Raw genomic sequence first — 21314 nt, forward strand, 5'->3', positions numbered from 1 at the left:
GTGGCAGAGTCGCGCTCGGTGATTGGCGGCCGGTGTGGTGGCGTGGCCAGTGATTGGCGGACGCTGGCGGAAGTAGTTGGCCGGTGGGGGGAACGGGGGGAGGGGGGGATGTAAGATGGCGGCGGTGCTGGAAGTGGAGGTTGGCGGCGCCGTCGAGCGGGACGTGGAGGAGGTACCGGGGGGACGGCGGGCCCGACGGGGGGGGGGGGTGGCGGCGGGGCGCGCTGGTGCTCGTGGGGGGGTCTGCGGCGCTGGGCGCTTCGGAGGCGCTGGGGAGGTTCCTGGGGCAGAAGGGCCTGGGGGCGGTGGGGAGGGCGGAGGAGGGAAGAAAGAGTGGGGCTGTGGGGCCGGGGGGCCGAGGAGGGAGCCCTGGGGGGGGCTGTAGGGCTGGGGGGGCTGTAGGGCTGGGGGGCCGAGGAGGGAGCCCTGGGGGGGGCTGGGGGGGCTGTAGGGCTGGGGGCTGTGGGGGGAGCCCTTGGGGGGGGCTGTAGGGCTGGGGGGCTGTAGGGCTGGGGGCCGTGGGGGGAGCCCTTGGGGGGGCTGTAGGGCTGGGGGGGCTGTAGGGCTGGGGGCCGTGGGGGGAGCCCTTAAGGAGCAGCTGTAGGGTGGGGGGGAGCCCTGGGGAGGGGGGGTATTGGGCCAGAGGCCATGGGGGAGCCCTTAGGGGGGGGCTGTAGGGCTGGGGGGGCTGTAGGGCTGGGGGGGCTGTAGGGCTGGGGGGGCTGTAGGGCTGGGGGCCGTGGGGGGAGCCCTTAAGGAGTGGCTGTAGGGTGGGGGGGAACCCTGGGGAGGGGGGGTATTGGGCCAGAGGCCATGGGGGAGCCCTTAGGGGGTGGCTGTAGGGCTGGGGGATCTCTGGGGCTGGGGGAGCTCTGGGGCTGGGGGCCGTGGGGGGAGCCCTTAAGGAGCAGCTGTAGGGTGGGGGGGAGCCCTGGGGAGGGGGGGTGTTGGGCCAGAGGCCATGGGGGAGCCCTTAGGGGGTGGCTGTAGAGCTGGGGGTGCCCTGGGGTTGGGGGCTGCGGGGGGAGCCCCTGGGGGGGCTGTAGGGTGGGGGGGACCCTGGAGGGGGGGGCTGTAGGGCCAGGGGCTGCGAGGGGAGGCCTGGGGAGGTGGCTGTAGGGCTAGGGGAGCCCTGGGGTTGGGGGCTGTAGGGCTAGGGGCTGCAGGGGGAGCCCTGGGGAGGCTGCAGGGTCAGGGGGTGCTGGGGCCCTCGATGGAGCTCTGGGTATGATGGCACTGAGGCATTTTAGGGGGGGCTGTAGGAAAGGAGGGTTGCTGGGAAGGTCTAGGGCAGGGGGGACATTGAGAGAGTATTGGAGGGCTCTGGGGTTTTGGATGGGATTCTGCAGGGTTCTGGGATAGGGGGATATGGGGGCCTTGGTGGGGGAGGACAGTGAGCGGCTGTGGGCCTGGAGGGGAGTGGTGGGGCCTCTGGAGCAGGGGGTATTGGCTGGCACTGGGGTGGGGGGCAGTGAGGCAGGGGTGCTTTGGGATGGGGGGCTGAAGCATGTGGGGGTGTTGGGGGCAGGGAAGCTTTGGGGAGGCCCTGGGGGGATTTTACAGGACTCTGGGGCAGCGGGAGCTGCGGGTAGGGGCTGTTGGGGGGGGGAGGGTGTGCAGGGCCCTGGGGCAGCGGGTGCTGCGCTGCTCCTGGGGAACCTAGCAGGGCTATGGGGTGTCTGCTGGGCTCTGAGAGCAGGGCTGAGGAGGCTCTGGGGGATTTGGGGCTTGGAGGCATTGGGGGAGTTCCTGTAAGAAGTGGTGAGAACGGTCCTCTGGGGTGCCTGGCCTCGGGCTGGGGGGTGTTAACAAACCCAGGAGCGAGAGGCTGGAAGGACTGCTTGGAAGAGGCCAAGAGAAGGATCCCAGGAGCCTGTAGGGAAGGAGGGCAGCCGTGGAGAAGATATTCAGAAGTAGTTCCTGAGCTGTGTGAAGAGATGTCTGGGGTATTGGATGCTGGGGGTGACGGCACACTGATGTTCTTGGGCGCGAGTCCTGCTGAAGGACTGCATGCTCTGAAGTGGCTGAAGAGCCTGTTTTCAAAGGCTCGGTCTTTGAAATGGGGCCCTAGAAACAGAAGCTCAGGCCATGGTAACAATAGCTCGGGCTCTTTGATATCTGTGAAGCTTTCTCTGCTAATTGATTCAGTGACTGTAAGACTTAGTGCTAGAGCAGCTGCGCTGGCTGGCATGACCAGGATGGCATTTGCATTTAAGAGACTGTGATAGTATGTGAGAACACTCGAACCGCCAGCAGTGTTGGTAGTGTTTACTGCTGGAAATAACTTTCTCGTGTCATCTCAGCACAGTACTATGCTTGCAGACTTCCACAGTAAGGTAATTGGTAGCCCTTATTGTTCTTGAGAAACTGATACAGTACAGGATAAAGGGGTTTACTGAAGGTCCAACTGTTCCCACGCTGGCATTCAAGTATTCCTGTCTTCTAGAACAAGAACAAACATCACAAAGCTGAAAAAAATCTGCTAGGGAAGTGGTGCTTGCTGGAATCAGGAGCAGGGGCTCGCTTGCTTTTGCAGAATTGGAGCATAGCGCATTGAGCTGCTGTATTTTGTGTGCCACCATATTGCAGTGCTATAAAAGGTGCCACTGTCCTAGCCTTTAACAAGGCTCTTTGCAATCACCTGTGTTTGCTCCTTGTGCTCCTTAGCCTTTGTTTCTGCTTGCAGAGCAGATAAGAACTTTGTGCTAGTTGGCATCTTGCACAGCCAGGAGTCTATATTGTTCACTAAAATAGCTGTGCTGTTTTAGGACGAAGGGTTATTTGCCCACATAGAGAGGGCTCTATGCTTTGTGCATGTAGCTGGTGTTGCTGCCAGCCCTGTGTGAGCGGGGGCACAGAGAGGGCAACAGGGTCAGATGGTACAGTCTGGATTTCATGGCTTTCCTCAAACTAGTAGTTTGACTTAAATTCTTAAGTACTAAAACTTGTATGTGTCAAGTTAGTGGTAGGGTCAAGTTGTAGCATTTTCTTAATGTATGAGCTATACAATTATATCTCAAGCTATACAAGAGAGGTGAAACTGTTTGTCTAAAGCATAATAGCTTATGTCTTCTCTGCACGCTGTATGCTGAAACCTCACATGGAAGATCTGACTAGTGTATGACCCTTGTGAGTGAATTCCTGTTCTTCAGCCAGGCAGGAAAGCCCTTTTGGACATAATTGAGAGGGGACTGATAGCTCAACAACAAAAAGTTGTTGGCTTCTGGTGGTACCAACAATATGTAAACAGCTGATAAGAAGGTGCACAAAGAACAGTGGTTATCCTTTTGCCCTTGTTCTGCAAAATTCGTGCCTATCAGGTTTCTAAATGGCTGGAGGTGATTTGTGTAAGCGTTGGGCTTGGACTACTGAGAAACAAAATCTGGTTTAGCAGCAGCGTTTATCCCATCATCTTGCAAAGACGTTTACAGCGAGCTTGCAATGCAAGCTGCTTGCAGACGTTACATCTTTGGGACATCTTCAGAAAGTCTGTGGGTGTTTATGTGAAATGCTGTTCCTTTTTTTTTTCTTTTTTTTTTTTCTTCTTCTCAATTTTAACATCCTTGCTCAAAACTTCCCCTCTCTGTGCATAGAACAGCACAGAGTTTCATACTAGAGGTGAAGCACTTCATAAAATCTGTATGTATGTGTCTTGCAAGTACCTTGGCTGCTCTTCGAGATGAGTCATATAGCTAACAAAACGTTAGTGATGGTGCTGCGCACGTTAGAGATCTGAAAACAGTTGTATGTTTTATCTGGTGCACCAGCATGGGTAAATGCTCAATGTTGGGCTTACTGTGGCTTCAACTTTGTCTGCTTGTAGTTTATGCTTTTATCAGGGGCTTCGTTCTCATGTCAGTGCGTTTGATCAATCTGAGCCTTTCTGCTTCCTGTCAGTTGTTATTGCTTTTCTGTCTTTTATGAATAGATGCAGTGAGGAGTTGAGATTATGGGACTTCCTCAAACTGTCACTAACGGCCCTGACTCTTCAAAGCCAACCTCAAGGGATCTGCTGGATTCTCGGCACTCCTGAGATTTAGGCTTCCAGTATCATTTCAGGTTCTTACAAGTGGATGACTTAAAAAATAGGTTGACCCTGTGGGAAAGGGGAGAATTTGTCCCAGGTATTCTGAATCCTCATCTCTTGCCTTGCTAGGAGATGCTTTTAGCAGCAGGTGCTGGATACCGTTGTCAGAATATTGCAGGCTCATGTAGCGCATGCTGCAGAGGAAGGTCTGTAGCTGGGTATGGAAATCAGCAGCTACTTATTCCCTGTCCTGAAGATATTCTTCTTTCCTCACTCTCAGATTTACTAGCGTAAGGAGATTATAACCGGCTCATGCCAGGACACTAGGTATACATGCTTTGAGATCCTCATATTTTGCTACTACTGGGCTTTAGGAAATGGGCAGTTACTGGCTTTGTATTATAAGTCCTTGCAACCTTTGAGTTTTCCTGGAGGTCAGTAATTCTCTTGAACATCTCGGTGATGAATATCACAGTTCTATGACTGAGGAATTAGCCACTACTGAAAACTTGTGAATGGCATGAATCTCTTGCAAAGACTTTGATACCATATTTGAGGAAAGAATTCGATCTTAGTCATGGATAACCATAGTTTATTCCAGTCATCACCCAGGTGGTTTTTTGAGTGATTTGCGAGTTACAGAAGAGGCAGAGGGCAGAATATATCATTCATAATTATCTCTTTTTAAAAAGTTGTTGTAAGAGCCCTAGTTAGTTGCACGTAGCTGGTACTGTCCTCATATTACCCACTTGAGAAGGCTGAAGAGGGACTGCGTTGCTGTCAAGGCTGCTTTGAGCACACTTTCAAATACTGCAGTCATCCTCATGGTTCTTGTCCAACCCCTCTCCTTTCTGGTCTGGTGAACAGAAGTTAAGAACAGAGGCTCCTCAGTCCAGCTGACGCGGACCCAACGGGTCCAAAGACTGGATGTTATCGTGAGCCAAGTCTAAGCAAGAAAGAGGGTGAAAACTTGACAGAGCAGATGCTTTGTGGCACCATCTCTTGCAGGCTCACCATCACTGGAAACTGTTACACTCAAAACTAGATTTATTTGGTAAGAGACAGTGCATTTCTGTTAGGTGGTAATTCAGGAGGGTCCTATTGCCTCTGCTCCTCAGGAGGTAAAAGAGTTGGTCACGTCATACTGCAGAACTCGGGTATCTCTGCTCAGTCTTTGTCTGAGAGTGATTGGATCACTTCATTTCTGTATGATTCCCCCTTCCCCCTCCCACCTCAATTCTGTTTCAGGAGCTTTGAGCTGTAGGGAATTTAGTGAAGTTCGTAGCTTGTAATTAAGTAAAAATTTTGATAATACTTGTCCAGTGCTATTAATTCTTGTCTTACGCGCTTGCCCACTAGGTCTGCTTATATTGCATTTGATGTTGGCTTGGGAGCACAACTAGATTCTCTCTAGTTCTCTCCTTGGTGAAATGCAAGCACGGATTCCCTAACGTTTTGCGCTGAGCAGGCTTTAACTCATTTGCTGGAAGAACTTGTAGGTCTGGGGAAGACGCTGAAAGCAAGAGTATGAGAAATGCTCCGTAAAATTGGGAAAAACAAGAATGGGTGCTGTGGTACCCTGAAAAGGGACTCCTTGTATGTAAGGAAGCAGCAGTGACAGGAAGCCACTTTATGTACCTGCAAGGGAAAAATTTTTCAAGTATATGTATGCCACCACCAGGTTATCAGGCGTATGCTTCTCTGGGAAGGAGCCTTGTAGCGCTCAGATAAGCGTGCAAGAGCTTTGCAATGTTCTCAAGCTGCGGTATTTCATATAAAGAAGCTGTGATTCTGTACAGCAAAGCCTGGCACACTTGAGTCTTGTGCATGGGATTTTTTTTTTACTTTAAAACACAAAACTACCCCAGAACAAACCCCTTCCCTTGAAGGGGGGAAGAAATCAAACAAACATAGTCTGCCCTAAACGTGTTCTGAGGAAATAATGGTCGGTGTTAACAACGTGGGTGTTGGAAAGCTGGGAGGGTTATGTTTGATCTTGCGCTCGACAACTCCCTTTTTTCCATCTCTGCAGTATGCCACCTTAGGCCTCTGTTTTCCAGTCCTTCCTTCTCCTTACCCCCTCAGGAGAGAAGCTTTGGGACTGTTCCACCAGAAATTGAGGTTGTAGGCAGGATTTTAGCTTCTCAGCCCTGTATGTGTGGTGTGTGTTGAAGGTGATGGACTCTCTTCTTGCAAAGTGCCCTGGTCCAGCTAGGACTGGGTTAGAGCCTGAGGAGAGCATGGGGCTCCATCGGTGGCGGTGGGAGTAGGAGCAGCTCTGGGTGCTGAGGGGCTTCCCAGAGTTTGGGGCAGATTGTCAGTAACCTGTCTGGATCTGCTAACCCTAAGCCGGAGCTGAGCTGGGCTAACTGCAGTCATCTCATGATTTTCCTGCTTGTAGTAATTTGGGAAATCATTTGTTGGTTTTTGTTTTTTGGACTGATAGACTGGTTGTTCTAACTGAAAATTGCATAGCTAACTTTTAAGGAAAAACAGTGACTTAACTGACTAATTTTTTAAGTGGATGCTTGGGGCACGGCACGGGGCGTTCTGGTAATATGAACGCACTTTTCCCAGCCAGTGTCAAATCTTCACCACCTACATGCAGTTTCTTATGCAAGCCAGAAAGCTTGACTAGAAATTTTCATGCGTCTATATTTTGCATCGGTTTAAGTACTGAGTACTCCTTAAAGGCCTGAGGGACTAAATGTCTTGCAGCTGTTCCCCTAGGGTGTAGCACTGCAGGTGCTGAAGAGCGCACAGACGCGTCTGCATTCCCCTTCCTCCTCGCCCCGGGGGGTATTATTAGGCACAACAGAGGAAGCGAGGCAGCAGAGCAGAGCTGGAACATATCTATTTGAGAAAAGCCCCCAGGGACCCAACGGGGGTCTGTTGCCGTCAAGGTGCAGCACCTGATGCGAGGCCAGGCGAAGCTGCCTCGCGCGTAGTGCCCAGGCGGCGCTCGGTCCCCTCCGGAGGAGAGGCCTGGGGTAAAGGTTGCAGCTGGATCTGTGACGTGCTGCCTGGCCACCCGAGGCTGGAGCGAGGTGGAGCTGTGTTCCTCCTGTCTACGCCTCTCCGGGGTGCATAGGAGAACGCGATAACAAAGTCCGTGGTGCGACCTGTGTTCAAACTCTCTTCTTGTGGCTCCGCACCCGTTTGTTGGCAAATGTCGCTTGTAGGTCAGTCGGCGCGCGCCAGCTCTCTCTCACTGAAGCTGTGAATGAGCCGGGGAAGCCGCAGGCCAGTGCGAATGCCAGCTTGGCTCCTCGACTTCAGCAGCGCGTCCTGATATCTTCAACCAGATGGTGTTTTATGAATCCGGTGTCTGGCTGTTGGGTGGGCTGAGCCCCAGGCAATCTGTTGTAGGTTTTAACCGTGTTTGTATTGTTAATAGTTAAAGGTGCGATGAAATAAAACGGTGGCAGCTGATTTGCTGCATCCAGAGGGACTCTGTCTGTTCTGTCCGTGTTTGTGCTAACACCGTGCCGAGTACTGTCTAGTCAAAGGCCCTCTGTGGGGAAGTGGCTTGATACCAGAGACCTCTTTAAACTGTTAGGTAAAGACTTAAAGCTCTGAGCAGAAGCTGAAACGTAATGCTGAAGGTTTTCTTCTGGCTGACGCTTTGCGGTGAGGTTATTCACGCTGAAGCGCGACGGGGACGTAGGGGGTTCTCTGCGCCTCGGTCTGCGAGTGAAGTTTGAACGCTGCTTGTTTGCAAGCTGAGAGGCCGAAGGCAGAGCTGCGGGGTGAACTTCAGTTCTGCAGAGGAGTTCCTCTTGAAATCACCGAGTCTGGTTACTCCTGGCCCCTAAACCTGTCCTACAGAGGGTGTCATTAACGCTCTTGCATCCGGCTTTGCCCTTCCAGCTTGCACTTGAGCAGAGGTTGCGTCAGCTCTCCATCTCTTGTCGCTAACAACAAGAAGTCCTGTCTTTGGCCAGTGTTGCCAGGCTTCTGTTGTCCACTAAGGCAAAAACTTTGCTGCTCGTAGTCCTTTCAGCAATGTCAGCAGAGCTAGTTCTAAATCCTTCTTTTGCCACGATTCCTTCCAAAAAACTTCTGGCAATAGCTTGTTGGGTGTTCTGTCTGTCTATCTTTTCTGTACTGTTTCTGACTTGTATTTGGATTGCCCCCGTGTGCCCGGGGACTCCTGACTGGGTTGTGAGCGAGGGGTTTAAACAACACCTGTACTACACGTAGTCCAGGATAGTGGGCAGGAGACTTGACTCCAGTAAAATATGTGAGTATAACTGGGAAGGTAGCTGCAAGTGATGGGGGAAGTGTGGGACTCTGCAACTCTCACTGTGCTGCCTGGAGGACTGAATCACAGCTCTGGGCAGTGGTGTCCTTATGGTCGCAGCCAGGGTTTGTTGTTCAAAGCAACCATTTTTGTATACTGAGTTTTTCCCTCTTAAACTTTTCCTTGCATTTCAGAAACATTCCGTGAAGAACGATCCCTGTGGTCTCAAGGAATGGCTTTGCAGTTAACTCTGACGTTGCTGTCTGCCCTAATCGGGTGTCTCGCTAGGAGATTAAAGGAGCCAGATGTCAGATCAGTGTTATTTACAGTGAACAGACAGTGTATATAACCTTAATCATGTGGGGCATAACCAGCATCTTCACTGTTAGGAGGAAATTAAATATTAAAGTTAGCCACTCTAGGCTGATAGTGCTGCTCCCAGACTTCAGCAGCTGATTTGTGGTTTTCTTTTTTCTTTAGGTCGATCTTTCGCACTTGTCCCCAGAAGAGAGATGGAGGTGAGTTTGTACTGTAAGGTGAGCCTATGCCTGAAGAGCTTCTTAAATCAGTTCCTGCTCTTGACTGGAGCTGCTGATAGCATAGCCCGTATTCACTGGCCACACTGTAGAGAATGGAGTTGGCAGAGCTGTGCTTGCTAGTAGGAAGTGTGAGTCTGTCTTAAGCGGCAACACTAATGCTTTTTTTTAAACTGCTTACTAGCTATTCCACCTTTTCTCTTAGACAAACCAGTTTCAGTCAGACACGTGCCGAGAAGTACAGTAAGACTGGTCTTTCAGTATTAATTTATAGAGAACTACTTAAGAATCAGAAGGTAGCATGTTTGGTTTTTTGGGGAGGTGTGTGTGTTTTTTAACTTGCACTATCTTGTCAGCTTAAGACCAGGAGTTAAGTGTGTTAGAGGTCTTAATTCTGCCTTGGTTCTTGGGCAAAAAGTGCTAGATGCAAAGAAACTGGGGTTTGTAGTGGAGTATCAGTCTGTGGAAATTACTGGTTCCAGGATGCAAAATGAGCTGTGATTGCCTGGGGCAGAGAGAGAACACAACTTGCTCGAGTTTGTGGGTTTTGCTAGCTGTACTCTTGGCAAAGGCGAGAGTGCCCACGCCTGTGGGGCACAGCAGTGCCTTTCCTTTGCTGGGTGAGAGGGAGAAAGGCGCTGGTGGTTCTGAAACTGGACTAAAGGAAGTTTTGCCTACTTCATATTGGCAGTTCTCAGTTAGCACACGTGGTGTCAAATAGCATCTCAGTTGCTGCTGTTGCACCAGTGAGTTGCCGGGTGAGTTATGTGAAAGGTGCACTCTGCTGTTCCTTGCTTGCAATGTCAAGTATGTCAGTGAGAGACTTATACCTGTCCTGTTTACGCCAGAATGGGCTAGACGATTGTGTTGGCTTCCATGGTTTAAATGTGAACTAGACATGGAGATACCCTTTTTTCCTTTCTCCTCTGGGCTGCAACACAGCATCCTTATCCATGACGCTCCTTAATGGCGTCTTCCAGTGTGGTCTTCCTGGCTCTCTTGTGCCAAGTGTTTGTCAGTCCTGCCGTGTTGTTCACGACTGTTGTCAGTCCTGCCTGCATGCTCTTCAGTTGCCTTTTCCTTGTTGTTGCAGGGTGGAGCATGCACGGATGCATGCCAAACACCGCGGCCACGAGGCTATGCATGCCGAAATGGTCCTCATCCTTATTGCCACGTTAGTGGTTGCACAGCTCCTGTTGGTTCAGTGGAAACAGAGACACCCTCGCTCCTACAATGTAAGTGTCTCCGATACAGCAGTTTGTCTGTGAGGCTGGATGCAAGTGCTGAACGGTGCTGTCATTTAGATAGCGAGAAATATGTTTTCCTACTGTCTGCTGTTGATACAGCCGTGTCTTTCCAACAGCTTCGTGGGACTCTAGCTAAGGATGAGGATGGATGCCTCTGGAGTTCTTAAGTTTTTTATAAATGATGTCAATAACAGTTTTACATAATGCTTTAGTACCCCTAGGTTTCACAGTTCCTGTATCACTTTGGTGCTTGCTCGTGCGTTCCAGGCACTACTGTCTGCTGAGTAGTCGTACCGCTTTCTGATGCCACTGACTTGCCTTTTTGAGTCAGGCTGCCGGAAAGGGACCATTATTTTCCTTGGACCAGTGGATCACACCTCTGTCTAACTTTATCAGAATTAATATTTCCAGCCAATATCTGTAATTCTCTGTGAAACTTAATCCAAACCTGTTTACCTGTTTGCCTGTTTCCCTTCACAAGAACCATAGAAGCTCAGCTGCATGGCAATAGATGTCTTGGGAACAGGCTATGGGGCAGAGATGAGTCTGAAGCTTTCTCTGCACTGATCTCTTTGTTTAATGCTTGTGTAAGGTGCGTGCTGCTAAAACGTTAGGGGCTCTGAAGAGACAAAGGTTTATATAGCCTTTTTACAAAAACAAGGTAGATGGACTGCCTTTATGCGCCTTTCTCTAGCGATGTTTCTTTTGTGTTCTTTGTCTAGCTCTAGTTCCTTTCTATCAAAAGATAACTTGGCTTTGCCTTGGACTGCTGTTTATTCAGGCTCTGGTCCTGTTCTTGGGGTACTGCATGACACAAGTCAGACTTCCCAAGATTCATGGTACTATTCAAGGCCCTTTGATGGAGTCAAGAGGGGCTACCAGAACTGTTAGGGTGTTTCTGATACCAATGAACCAGCTTCAAATGCCTTTCCTCTGTTCTTGCAGATGGTGACCCTCTTCCAGATGTGGGTAGTGCCTCTGTATTTCACAATAAAGCTGAACTGGTGGCGGTTTTTGGTAATCTGGGTGCTCTTCTCTGCGGTCACAGCTTTTGTCACCTTCAGGGCAACTCGAAAACCTCTGGTACAGACGACACCCAGGTTAGTGCAAGCGTTTCTGGGAAAGCTCCTCAGCCTGAGAGTAGCCACTGAAAGGAGGTGCATCGCTTATTTCAGCAGTGGCACGCTTTCGCAGATTTTCCGTGCTGCCCAAATCAGTCTGATCTGTTAGAATCAGTCTGTGTGAAGAACTAACTGGCTCCTGACAATCGGCCTCTTGCAAAGGTATCTGAGCAACTAGTGGGAAGTCAGATACCCAGGAGGCTGAATGGGACTGATAACCTCGCAGAAGGCATTCCTGGTATGAAGCATACTTGCTTATGGCCTTTGGAGATTCTGAGGCTCCTAGTCTGGAGGTCGTGGCTGTGAGCTGCCCAGAGCGATGGGGATCTGTAGTTTGAATTAGACTTTTAAACCTGGTGTAGTTGAAATGTCTATAAGCATCATCTAAGTTTAAAATATAAAACCATTTAGGTTCTTGATGCATCTTCATTCTGGAAAAACAAAGTAGTTTAATTCTTGTTTTAATTCTTTCCAGGTTGGTTTATAAATGGTTTCTACTAATATACAAGATCAGCTACGCCACTGGAATCATTGGGTATATGGCTGTGATGTTTACACTTTTTGGTCTTAATTTATTATTCAGGTAAGTGAATCTTTTTGGTCTGACTCCTGGGGCAGGTGTGTAACAAACTATGTGGAGTGAAGTATTGGCTCTGACTCTGAAAAATAGTTGTCTGAGCAATCTGATATATGTGGCAGGAGACAAAGAGACTTTTAGGGTGTCCTCTCCCCACTTACAGGATCACAGGTGAGATGCTAGTACATGAACTGGTCAAAGTAGCTGAGGTTGCTCATCTGCTCAAGAGCCTTGCTTCCAGCAGATGCGCTCAGGTGTGCTGGCAACTCCTGCTGGCCCTTTGTGTGCCCAATCTGGGGGCCAGCGGTGGGATTTTCTTTGCTGTCCTGGAGAAGAGGTATCTGCAGGTGTGTGCAAAAAGCATGTAGCCCAGATGTGGTAGCAGAGAACCTTATCCCAAGCCATCTTCCCATTCAAAGAGGTTCCTTCCGTCTCTGGACGGATTAGCAGGCATGGCAGCTGCCTGCAGAGGCACAAAGATATGACAAGGGGACTGCTGAGATCTCACTTGGAGTTGATTTGGTGTAAAACAGAGTTGAGGAGATTCTTGCAGCTGCTTGTTTCAGAGGCTGGTGAGGAAGACGGGCAACACATGAGTAAAACATCCACATCTCTATTCCAATGCTACTTGTTGATAACTAAGTAGATGAAGCATCCCAGAAGCAGAGACTGGGATTATGGTGGGCAGGCACACACAGACCTCTGCAGGGGGACGCTTCACAGTGATGCGTATTCGTTGCTTAGGTGGACTGCTCTCATGATCGAATTAATGTTGTGCAGCAGCAGCTGTTGGGCTACTGGAACACACTGACTTTGCACCCCTGCAACCTGCAAAAAAGCAGTTGATGTTGTTTGGACTCTTCTTTGCAGAATCAAACCGGAAGATGCGATGGACTTTGGCATCTCCCTCCTCTTCTACGGTCTTTACTATGGGGTTCTAGAACGGGACTTTGCTGAGATGTGTGCGGATTATATGGCGTCAACCATTGGGGTGAGTTAATGCTGTTCTGTCTTCCTGGCCAGGGTCCTATCCCATTAATAGGGGACTTGAAATGCCTGTTGCAGCAGTGGCTTCTGCCTCCCTCCAAATGGGAAAGTCCGTCAGACTGTTCCCTCTAGGATGGGCTTGCTAAGTCTGTTGCCTTTCTCACTGTGCTCTTCCTGGGCTCGCTACCCAGGTGCCTGCCCAGTCTGACAGAAGAGTTACTCTGAGCGCCTTTTTTAAGAGCAAAGCCTTTGTGGTTGGCCCCTCACCTCCAGAAGCACGAGAAATGAGGAGTGGAAGGATCTTTTCAGCCCCTCTAAAATCCAGACAAACATTTGCTTAGCTGAGCTTTTAAAATCTTCAGCGCTGAAGAGCGTTCCTGTTTCTGGGATCATGTTGCTGGTATGGTAACTCTATCTGTAGCTACAAGGGAAAACTTGATGCCGTAGGCTTCTTTCTATGGCTCACACGCATTGCAGCTTGGCTGGTCCCTGTGAACAGAGGGTGTGTTCCTTCATGCCTTTAGTGGTGTCCTAAAATCTATAGCTCGCTCATCTGGTGCCTTAAAAAAGGTTACCTAGGACACCTGTGGAGCTGATAGTGTCCCTCCTCTGCAGCAGTTCTTTAGGGCCTTGAAGATTTTGTCTGTATCTCCTCCTCCCCCTCTCTGAGGCTTCTGCTGGTGCTCCTCAGATGTCCTGCCTGGCACGCTTGAGGGAACCCCCAGCCCCTCGCCTGTGTCAACGCCGTCGCCCAGCCTGCTCTGCCCAGAGCCCTCTTGGTCAGGGCTCTGCCAGTGCTGCTCTGAAGGGTGCGTGAGCTGGCAGTCCCCATCTGCCCTGATCTCCCCCTAGAGGGAGTCCTCCACTCAGGAGGATGCCCTAGGACATGCTGTACCTGTGGGAGACTTCTGGCATGGAGACCCAGCTTCAGTGAGGCCAGCTTGTGCTCCTGGTAGAAGGGAGCCTTGTGGGGCCCCATGCCAGCCCTGAGGACTGTTGCAGGAAGTGACTTTTACTGTAAGCACTCAGCCAGACGCCTTCCACTTACACTGAGCCACCCTGATAGACCTTGAACGTCCCCTCACGTGGGTGAGTGGCAATGGGACGGATCTGTGGCAGCCCAGGTATGCCCTGAAGCCCTTCCTTCTCCAGCAGAGCCTTGCACAGTGCTGCGTCAGTTGGGGCAGTAAGGGCAGACCCGCCTCAGACAGCTTAGTCAGCATCTTCCCCTTCAACCACATCAGCTGTCACTGCTGGGGCTTGCTGCTGAGTTGTCCTGGAAGAGGTCTGCTCTGTAGCATTTGCACTTGTCTCCACAGACAGTGAGAGGAGGATGTGGGCATTATTCTGAGTTTGCTATTTGAGATTCCCCACAGCTGCAGGCCCCCAAGTTCTGCTTGTTCTCAGGGTGCCTGAGGCACTAGACATGTATCAACTGCTGAGGAGCAGGAAGAGTAATTGGGCACCACAGCCATGCACTTGAGCAGCACCCTTTCAGCCTTGGTTTCCTCCTTGAGTCACCTACTTCACTTTCACCCTGTCAACCCTGACAAGAAACGCTTTCAGAGTGGACCCTGCAGTTCCTCGTGCGCTGTGCTGGGGGATAGGGAGGACCTGCCTTTGTGGGAGTGTTAGTACAGCTGGTGGCAGCAGCTTGCCAGACCCAGCATTTTAGCCTGTTAAAATGCTTTGGAGTGAGAGAAAGCTGTATTTGTGTTGGCATAGGGCTCCCTGGAGTTCGCCTGCCCAGCCCTGGAGGCCTCAGCCTGCTGTCCTTGCTGGGTGGCTGCAGGGGATCTGGGGCTGTGCAGAGGCTTGTGGAAACTCGGTCATCTCTGGAGAGAGTGAGCAAGCATGGCTTGCTTGGCTGAGCGGGGTCTGCGTTTTAGCAGCTGATGCTCTGCTGCAGCTGGCTCTGAACTTGGCTCCCCAGTGTCGCGGTTGGCCTGCAAGGCTGCTTTGAGGATCCTTCCACTAGCTGGCACTGCAGCTCTGCTTCAGACATTTGGAGTGAAGTTTGTGACAGGTTTCTGAGGGAGACCGGCTTCCCCGCGTCACAGCCAGAACTGCAGTATCTGAGGCGCAGGCAACACGTCGCCTGAGGCTTGTAGCTGTCCCTGGAGAGTGTGAGGCCAACCTGTCTCTCTGTGACCTGCACGTGGGGTGTCCTGGTTGTGTGCTCGCGCCCTCCCGCAGTCTGCCTCAGGCCGGTGCTGAAACGTGTGGCTGCAAGCAGGCTTGGAAATGGTGCGGGGACGGCTGCTCTGTGGTTCAGCCGTTGGCCATTAGAGCTTTAGAGACTAGCTGTGCCACAGAGAGCAGTTGGATCAAAGGCTCGTGCTGCGTCCCAGTGCCCTGGCCCTGTCTTGGGGGTGGGGGGGCAGTCATGCCATAGTTTCTTTAGGCTGACCTTTAGCCTGCCTGGCTTGAAATGCAATCTCAGTTCTTATCTGAACTTCCCCCATTTCTCGAGTGTACCTGTCCCTGCTGACATCTCTTCTTTGCCTCTCTTCTTTTGCCCCTATTGACATCTCTTCATCTCTTCCACCAGCCTGAGTAGCTCTGCTTGCTTCCCCCCTTCTCCGCTGTGGTTGCTAATTTAATCTGGCCCCTTGTTTACAGGCTTTCAGCTGTTTGTTTCTTCTCTGAACTGGCTGCAGTTGCATTTAGCTGATTTAAAAAAAAAACAAAAAAAAAAACCACTAACCAGTCCTGGATGCTGTCCCACTGGGCTACAGCGCGCTCCCATCGTAACAGCTGGAAGAGTCCAGGCAGGCCAGGCTCAATTTGGAGCCCAGGGTTGCTGCCTTGGGTCAAACCTGAGACCTGCAGTTTGTCCTGCTCTTGACTGCAGCCTTGATCCTGACTGCCTAGGCACAGGTGGACTCGCCCCAGAGGACAGCTAATGACGGGCTGTGGCCAGCCAGGCACAGTGGGGGAAGCAGGGAGAGTGTGGGCTGAAGGAAGGGCTGTCTTGTGATGGGAGCTGTGAAGGGCTGCCAAGCAACTGAGCGCTTCCATGTCCTGTTGTAGTTGTTTCCCGCAGCTGGACCTGTAGCAGGGTTTCTAGCCAAAAAAGGCTGAGGCTGAACTCCTCAGGCACTGACCCAGCCCTCCTCAAAGTTTAGCCGTGGTGACACGGGTGTCAGACGAGTGCCCTCCCGCTGTGACCAGCTCTCCCTCTGCTCTGCCCTCGCTCAGTTCTACAGCGCCTCGGGAATGCCCACGAAGCACCTCTCGGACAGCGTCTGCGCTGTGTGCGGCCAGCAGATCTTTGTGGATGTCAATGAAGAAGGGATCATTGAGAACACGTATCGCCTCTCCTGTAATCATGTGTATCCTTTTCCTCTGGAGCCAGGGCCTTGCCTCGCAGGCTTCCCTCCAGGGCTTGCTGCAAAGAGCAGCCCTCGGAGCCTGGTTGCATGCTGTGTGAGCCTTGCTGTCTGCCCTCACCCGGGGTTAAGAAACGGGTGTCCTGATACTTCAGCTGGTTCTGCTGATCTTGCAAATGGTTCTTGGCTGTGTCATAGCTGACTTAGCACAGAAAAAGACAAAGTCCTACAAGACCCTGAAATCACTTCCTTGCTGTCGGCTTGTGCTGTCCAAGTTGGCAACTCCTCATCCTCCCCCTAGCTCAAGCAGTCCTGCCATGGAGCTAGGCCTTGTTCCAGCACCTCCCTCCAGATCCTCAGTGCTTGCCTCCGCTCCTGGCTCCAGCAGTGGGATGCCGAGCCATGAACTGTCCTGAATGGAGCCAGCACAAGTCCAGCTGAGCTCCTTGGGCTGTATCTGTCACACCTGCCCTCTGTCCAGCCCCAGCAGCAGGGGGCTGCTATGGGGGGGCAGGTCCTGGCTGAGAGCCTCTGAAGGGAAGCGTCAGGAGGAAACGCTGCCTGCCCTGGGAGACCACAGAGGGTCAAGTAGAGGACAGCCCCCCGGGGGGGATTGGTGCCCTGGTCCAGCGCTGCTGGAGCTCTGCCGCTGTGCGCTGAGCTCAGTGGGCGTCCGCTTCACCCTGCCCTGACTCAGGCTGCAGGCTGGCAGCTTCCTCCTTCCTCCTAAATCTTCTGGTAATTCCAACTACGCAGGGTTTCCAGTGCCCTTGAGAGGGATGCGAGTGCCAGCAGATAGTTGCAAAACAGCTCCTTCTGGAAAGGAAAAACAATTGTTGAGCTACTGCAAGGGGCGGCCGTTCTCCCTGGGCTGGGAGCAGCCAGCGTGGCCTCTGCATCTGCTGTGTGCGCCCTGGGCCTGTCTGCGGGGCTGGGGAGCTGCTGGCGCGGTCCAGCCCAGCAGCTGCCGCCTCGTCACAGCGCAGGCTTGGCGTGCGTGCTGTATCCCCTCGTGGTGTCCCACCTGGGACAGGGTCGCTTAGCCACCAGCAGGGTCCCCTCGGGGCAGGCTGGAGAACTCACCAGTGCTTATTTGGGCTGAGGCTTGTCTTGTTGCTTCTCCCATGACACCACCCTGGGAGCAGGAAGATACGCCCAGGGAGCGTTCAGACATCCCTCAGGTCAGCTGATTGATGTACAGTCAGTTTTGAAACTGGAAGTCCTGATAACTTGCTCAGCCAAAGTAGGGGGTGGCTCTAGGGTTTTTCTGGCTGTGACTCAGCTGTGCAAACGGGATGTCTGATTGCTGCTGTTTGTGGTGCTTCTGGCATGGCAGCGTGTCTGCATGGCAGGATGTGGTTTCCAAGCTAGGCCTGAGCAAAGGTCATGTTGGCAAAGCTTGCCTAGATTTAAACACCATAAACCGTTCGGAAATGCTCATAATCACCTGACCCTGGAGACTGGCAGGGCCTGGGCATGAGACACTCTGGTGTCCTGCAGGCAGCTCAGGTGGGTTTTGTGGTTGTTAGAGGAATCAGTGCTTCTGTTGTAGTCCCTGGAGCCTAAGGGAGGGCTGAGGGCTGGCTCGCAGCCCCCTATCTGCAACTACCCTGCAGCTCCCCATCACTTGAGATGTGGTCGGGAGCTACAGTGTGTGCTGACCAGAGGCTGTGCTTCAGGGGCAGCCAAGGGAGCAGCTCCTATTCCTGGCATTAACCCTGTTGATTTGAATGAGACACCGGAGGGAATTTTTCACTTGGCAACAGCTTGGCGTGTGATGGAGTCCCACATCATGGGAACTGGCTCAGCCCTTCTCCAGAGCTGTGATGTGGGACTGTTACAGCCACATGCTTTCTCATGACTTCTCAGCACAACCCACAGCTGGAACCTAGAGATTAAGCACATCTTGGTCATCTCTTCTGCTGTGACTAAATGTAACTAGCCTCACCTAGAGGTGAGATCATGAGGAACTTTTTTAAAAAGATGTTGCTAATGCTAAGAGAGCCTTTGTGTTAGGCTTGCACAACACATGCAGCCCTTTCCTTGCGCTGTACAAACCTTCCCCATGCGTTCTTAAGTCTCAGCCTTTTGCACCTGTATGCTTCCCACCTGATCTTCAGTGTGGGCTTTTTCCCTGCTCTTGCTGTCAAACCGAGGCGCAGAGCTTCCCTGCAGTTTCTGTTCCTCGTGCTCAGGACTGGCTGCACACATTGATCTAACTCAGCTGTAGGGTGTGTGCGCGCGCATGTGCCAAGGTATGTGCACGACAGGCCCCGCCAGCGGCGTTTGCCTCACCAGGCAGGAAATGGTGCCCTGGGAACTGGTCATAGCCGTGACCATGTTGCCCTCTGTTATCTTCCGACTACCCATCACTGCAAAGCTGGGCCCTGCTCATGGCCCCTTCCTCTGTGCCTGGAAGGCATGAAGCTTTCTAGGAAAGATCTATGGTTGTGCAACGCAGCAGTCCCTGCAGCACTTGGATGGCTTCCTGCTCTCTGCACAGTGATGGGGGTGATTTGTAAAGCTTGATGTGAGCCCTGGTTTCCCCACTTCTTGGTCATGTTCCCCCTCTTCTACCCCATGGTGATTCCCCTTAACATGTCGCTCTTCAGCTTTCACGAGTTCTGTATCCGTGGCTGGTGTATTGTTGGGAAGAAGCAGACGTGTCCATACTGTAAAGAGAAGGTAGATCTCAAGAGGATGTTCAGTAACCCGTATCCTTTCTCCTCGTTGGAGCCAACCCCTTGTGAACCGGAACCGTGCGTGGATGTGCAGGTTCCCTTTTCCCAGGAGAGGGCTCGGTGCTGTGACCCAGGTACATGTCTGGGAGCTACTGGCTGCTCATCTAGGCTTGTCTGCTAAGTCCTTGGCACTCCAGGCAAGTCGATTCCAGGCCCAAAGCAGGGGACAGAGCTCCCTGGCTTTCGTATGCTACGAAATCTGTGCTGAGCTGAGCATGTTGCTTGGCATGAAGCAATGGGCTGGTCTGGGGAACTGGGAGGCCACAGACTGTAGTCAGTGTTGCTGACAGCTTCCCGAATCGCCCAGGTGAGACACTTGTCAGGCTTGTACCCCTCATCTGCCACTGCTGCTCCCTCCTGTGAGGTGGGAATGTCCACGTAGCCCTTCGCAGCGTTCCCTCGCGGGAGGGAGGTGTTATGGGCTCTGTGACCACTGTCTACCCGCAGCACAAGCAGCAGTGGGAAGATGCAGCACCATGCTCTCTGGTGGTGCTGCCCCTGTCCCTCTCCGTGCACTGGGGCAGAGGGTGAGTCAAGTCACTGTTTTTTCTTCCCCTCTCATTCATCTTTATACTTTCAAGGAGGGAGCGAGAGACCCTGCAAAGCCTGGGGCTGGGGTTGGCGTCTCTGCGTAGCACTTCAGTGCCCCATCCTAGAGGCAGGTCTTGTACGCCCTAAAGCAGGAGGAGATGTTGGAGCCAGGCCTGCTGCATCCCATGGGGGCATGTGACTGTGTCCCAGACCCTCCTTGGTGATGTCTAACTGAGATGAGACCTGGCCGCTCTTCGCAGCAGGAGCGATTCTTCCCCACGCAAAGCCATGGGGGGGATAGGGCCTCTTATCCCTTTCCTGCTGTGAACATGGCCCTACCTGCCAGCAGACAAAACCCCTACTGCGTGGCAGATTTGGCCAGCTCCTCCTCAGGTTGCGGTCATGTTGTGCCTGCCCCTGTGGGTCTTTAACTCCTTTCTGCACAGCTGGGAAAGGCCTCACGTCATGTATGGGCAGCTGCTGGACTGGCTGCGTTACCTGGTGGCCTGGCAGCCAGTTATCATCGGACTGGTGCAGGGCATAAACTACATCCTGGGCCTGGAGTAAGGGAAACCAGTGGGGAAGCTGTGGAGCCGCGAGAGGACGCGAGCAGAGGGCAGAGGACAGCAGCCGGCCAGGGAGGCTGGTTTTTATCCTTCACCTCTCAGGATCTCGGCCGCCCTCAAGGACCACGCGTCAGGGGCTGACAGAGGACTCTGCCCAGGGCGAGCCCCAGCTAAGCGTCTCCCATTAGGGCTGGGGGAAGCCTCCCCTTTTTTTCTTTTTTTTCTTTTTTTTTTAAGCAATTATTTTAATGAGCATATTTAAAACTTTCTATTGCGGATGAAGAGAGACATTTGTCCCGTTGCCCTGCCCCAGCCCCTCTCCCCTTAGCTGTGGCTCATTCCTGCAGGAGGAGGCTGCCCTGGGAGGCCGGCGGCCCCCCGGCAGCCGTTTGCGCGGAGCGCTGGCCCTGGTGGGCCGAGGCCCTGGCTCTCCGTCTCCCTGCCCGCAGCTTTGCTGGGGGGGAGGCAGCGGGGAGGGAGCTTGAGGCTTTGCTGGCTCCAAAGCTGGCTCCCTCGGGCAGTCCTGCCAGAAGCGAGGAGGAGATGGAGCTGCGGAAAGGGTCCCTGTTGTGCTCTGGGCATGGGGGCTCTGGGCCATCCTGCCTCTGGCGTGCAGAAAATCGCTGGCTGGACGTGCTTTGCGCTGCTGCGGAGGAGAGGCTGCGGCGGAGGTGTCGCGCCGAGGGCCGGAGCGCAGGTTGGAGCCCGGCGCGTCGCAGAGCAGCCCGCTGGGAGCGCCCCGCGTCCTGCACCGTGCCCTCTGGGGGCGAAGGGGGACAGCGGGGGACGCAGGAGCAGCACGGGCTCGACTCCTCGCTGCCAGCTCCCCTCCCTGGCGTCTCGGTACGCCCGGAGGAGAGGAGCCGCTCTCCTAACCCGCGCTGTGAACGTGGTCTCGTCTGGCGACCCCTCTGCCCTGGCCTGCCTGGGTCCTGGCTTGGGTCACCTTTTTGTATGGCGATGTCTTTTCTATGTTCTTCCCCTGTGTGCTGGGACCCCCCCCTCCCTTACCGCCGCTGGTTTGCTGCGGCCCCTCTGCCAGCGAGCAGAGGCAACGGCGGTCCCTCTCCCTGCGCTCCTTTCCGAAACGGTGATGCTACGGCGAGAGCAAGCAACACAGGCCTGGGAGCAGGGGGGCCCCTGCCCGCGGGGAGCCCCTCGCCCTGGCTCTCGCTCTTCCTTCGGCGCTCGGCTGGAGGAGGACGGAGCGAGGGCTTGCGGCAGGCGTTTTTCCGTCTGCGCGGCGCCCGGGAGGGGGGAGCGTTGCCTCGGCGCGGCGGGTGCAGCGTGTGCCGGGGACGTGCCGCCCCGGCCCCTCGAGCGAGGTCGCTGACCGCGGAGCCGGGGCTTTTCGGGAACTGCGGGGCCTCGGCTCTCCCGGATGCCCTGGGAAAGCCGGACCCTTT

The 21314-nt window shown here is 53.2% G+C and overlaps 1 protein-coding gene across 3 annotated transcripts; it reads left to right on the plus strand.

The window, feature by feature from the left end:
- The first annotated feature begins 81 nt into the window (after nt 1–81).
- Nucleotides 82–20186, plus strand: RNF121 (ring finger protein 121). Of its 3 annotated transcripts, none has more exons than XM_068930893.1 (9): nt 82–172; nt 8751–8788; nt 9900–10041; nt 10999–11153; nt 11650–11757; nt 12622–12742; nt 15940–16073; nt 18683–18784; nt 19789–20186. In XM_068930893.1, exons 1-9 carry the CDS (start codon nt 116–118, stop codon nt 19907–19909), a joined length of 978 nt encoding a protein of 325 aa, XP_068786994.1. In that variant the 5' UTR covers nt 82–115; the 3' UTR covers nt 19910–20186. The 3 variants fall into 3 exon arrangements, with proteins under 3 accessions (XP_068786994.1, XP_009672022.1, XP_068786995.1); XM_009673727.2 differs by lacking the exon at nt 82–172 and adding an exon at nt 1748–1946; XM_068930894.1 differs by lacking the exon at nt 82–172 and adding an exon at nt 2248–2336.
- Nucleotides 20187–21314: the final 1128 nt, after the last annotated feature.

The sequence above is a fragment of the Struthio camelus genome, chromosome 1, assembly GCF_040807025.1.
Source record: "Struthio camelus isolate bStrCam1 chromosome 1, bStrCam1.hap1, whole genome shotgun sequence".
Classification (NCBI taxonomy): Eukaryota; Metazoa; Chordata; class Aves; order Struthioniformes; family Struthionidae; genus Struthio; species Struthio camelus.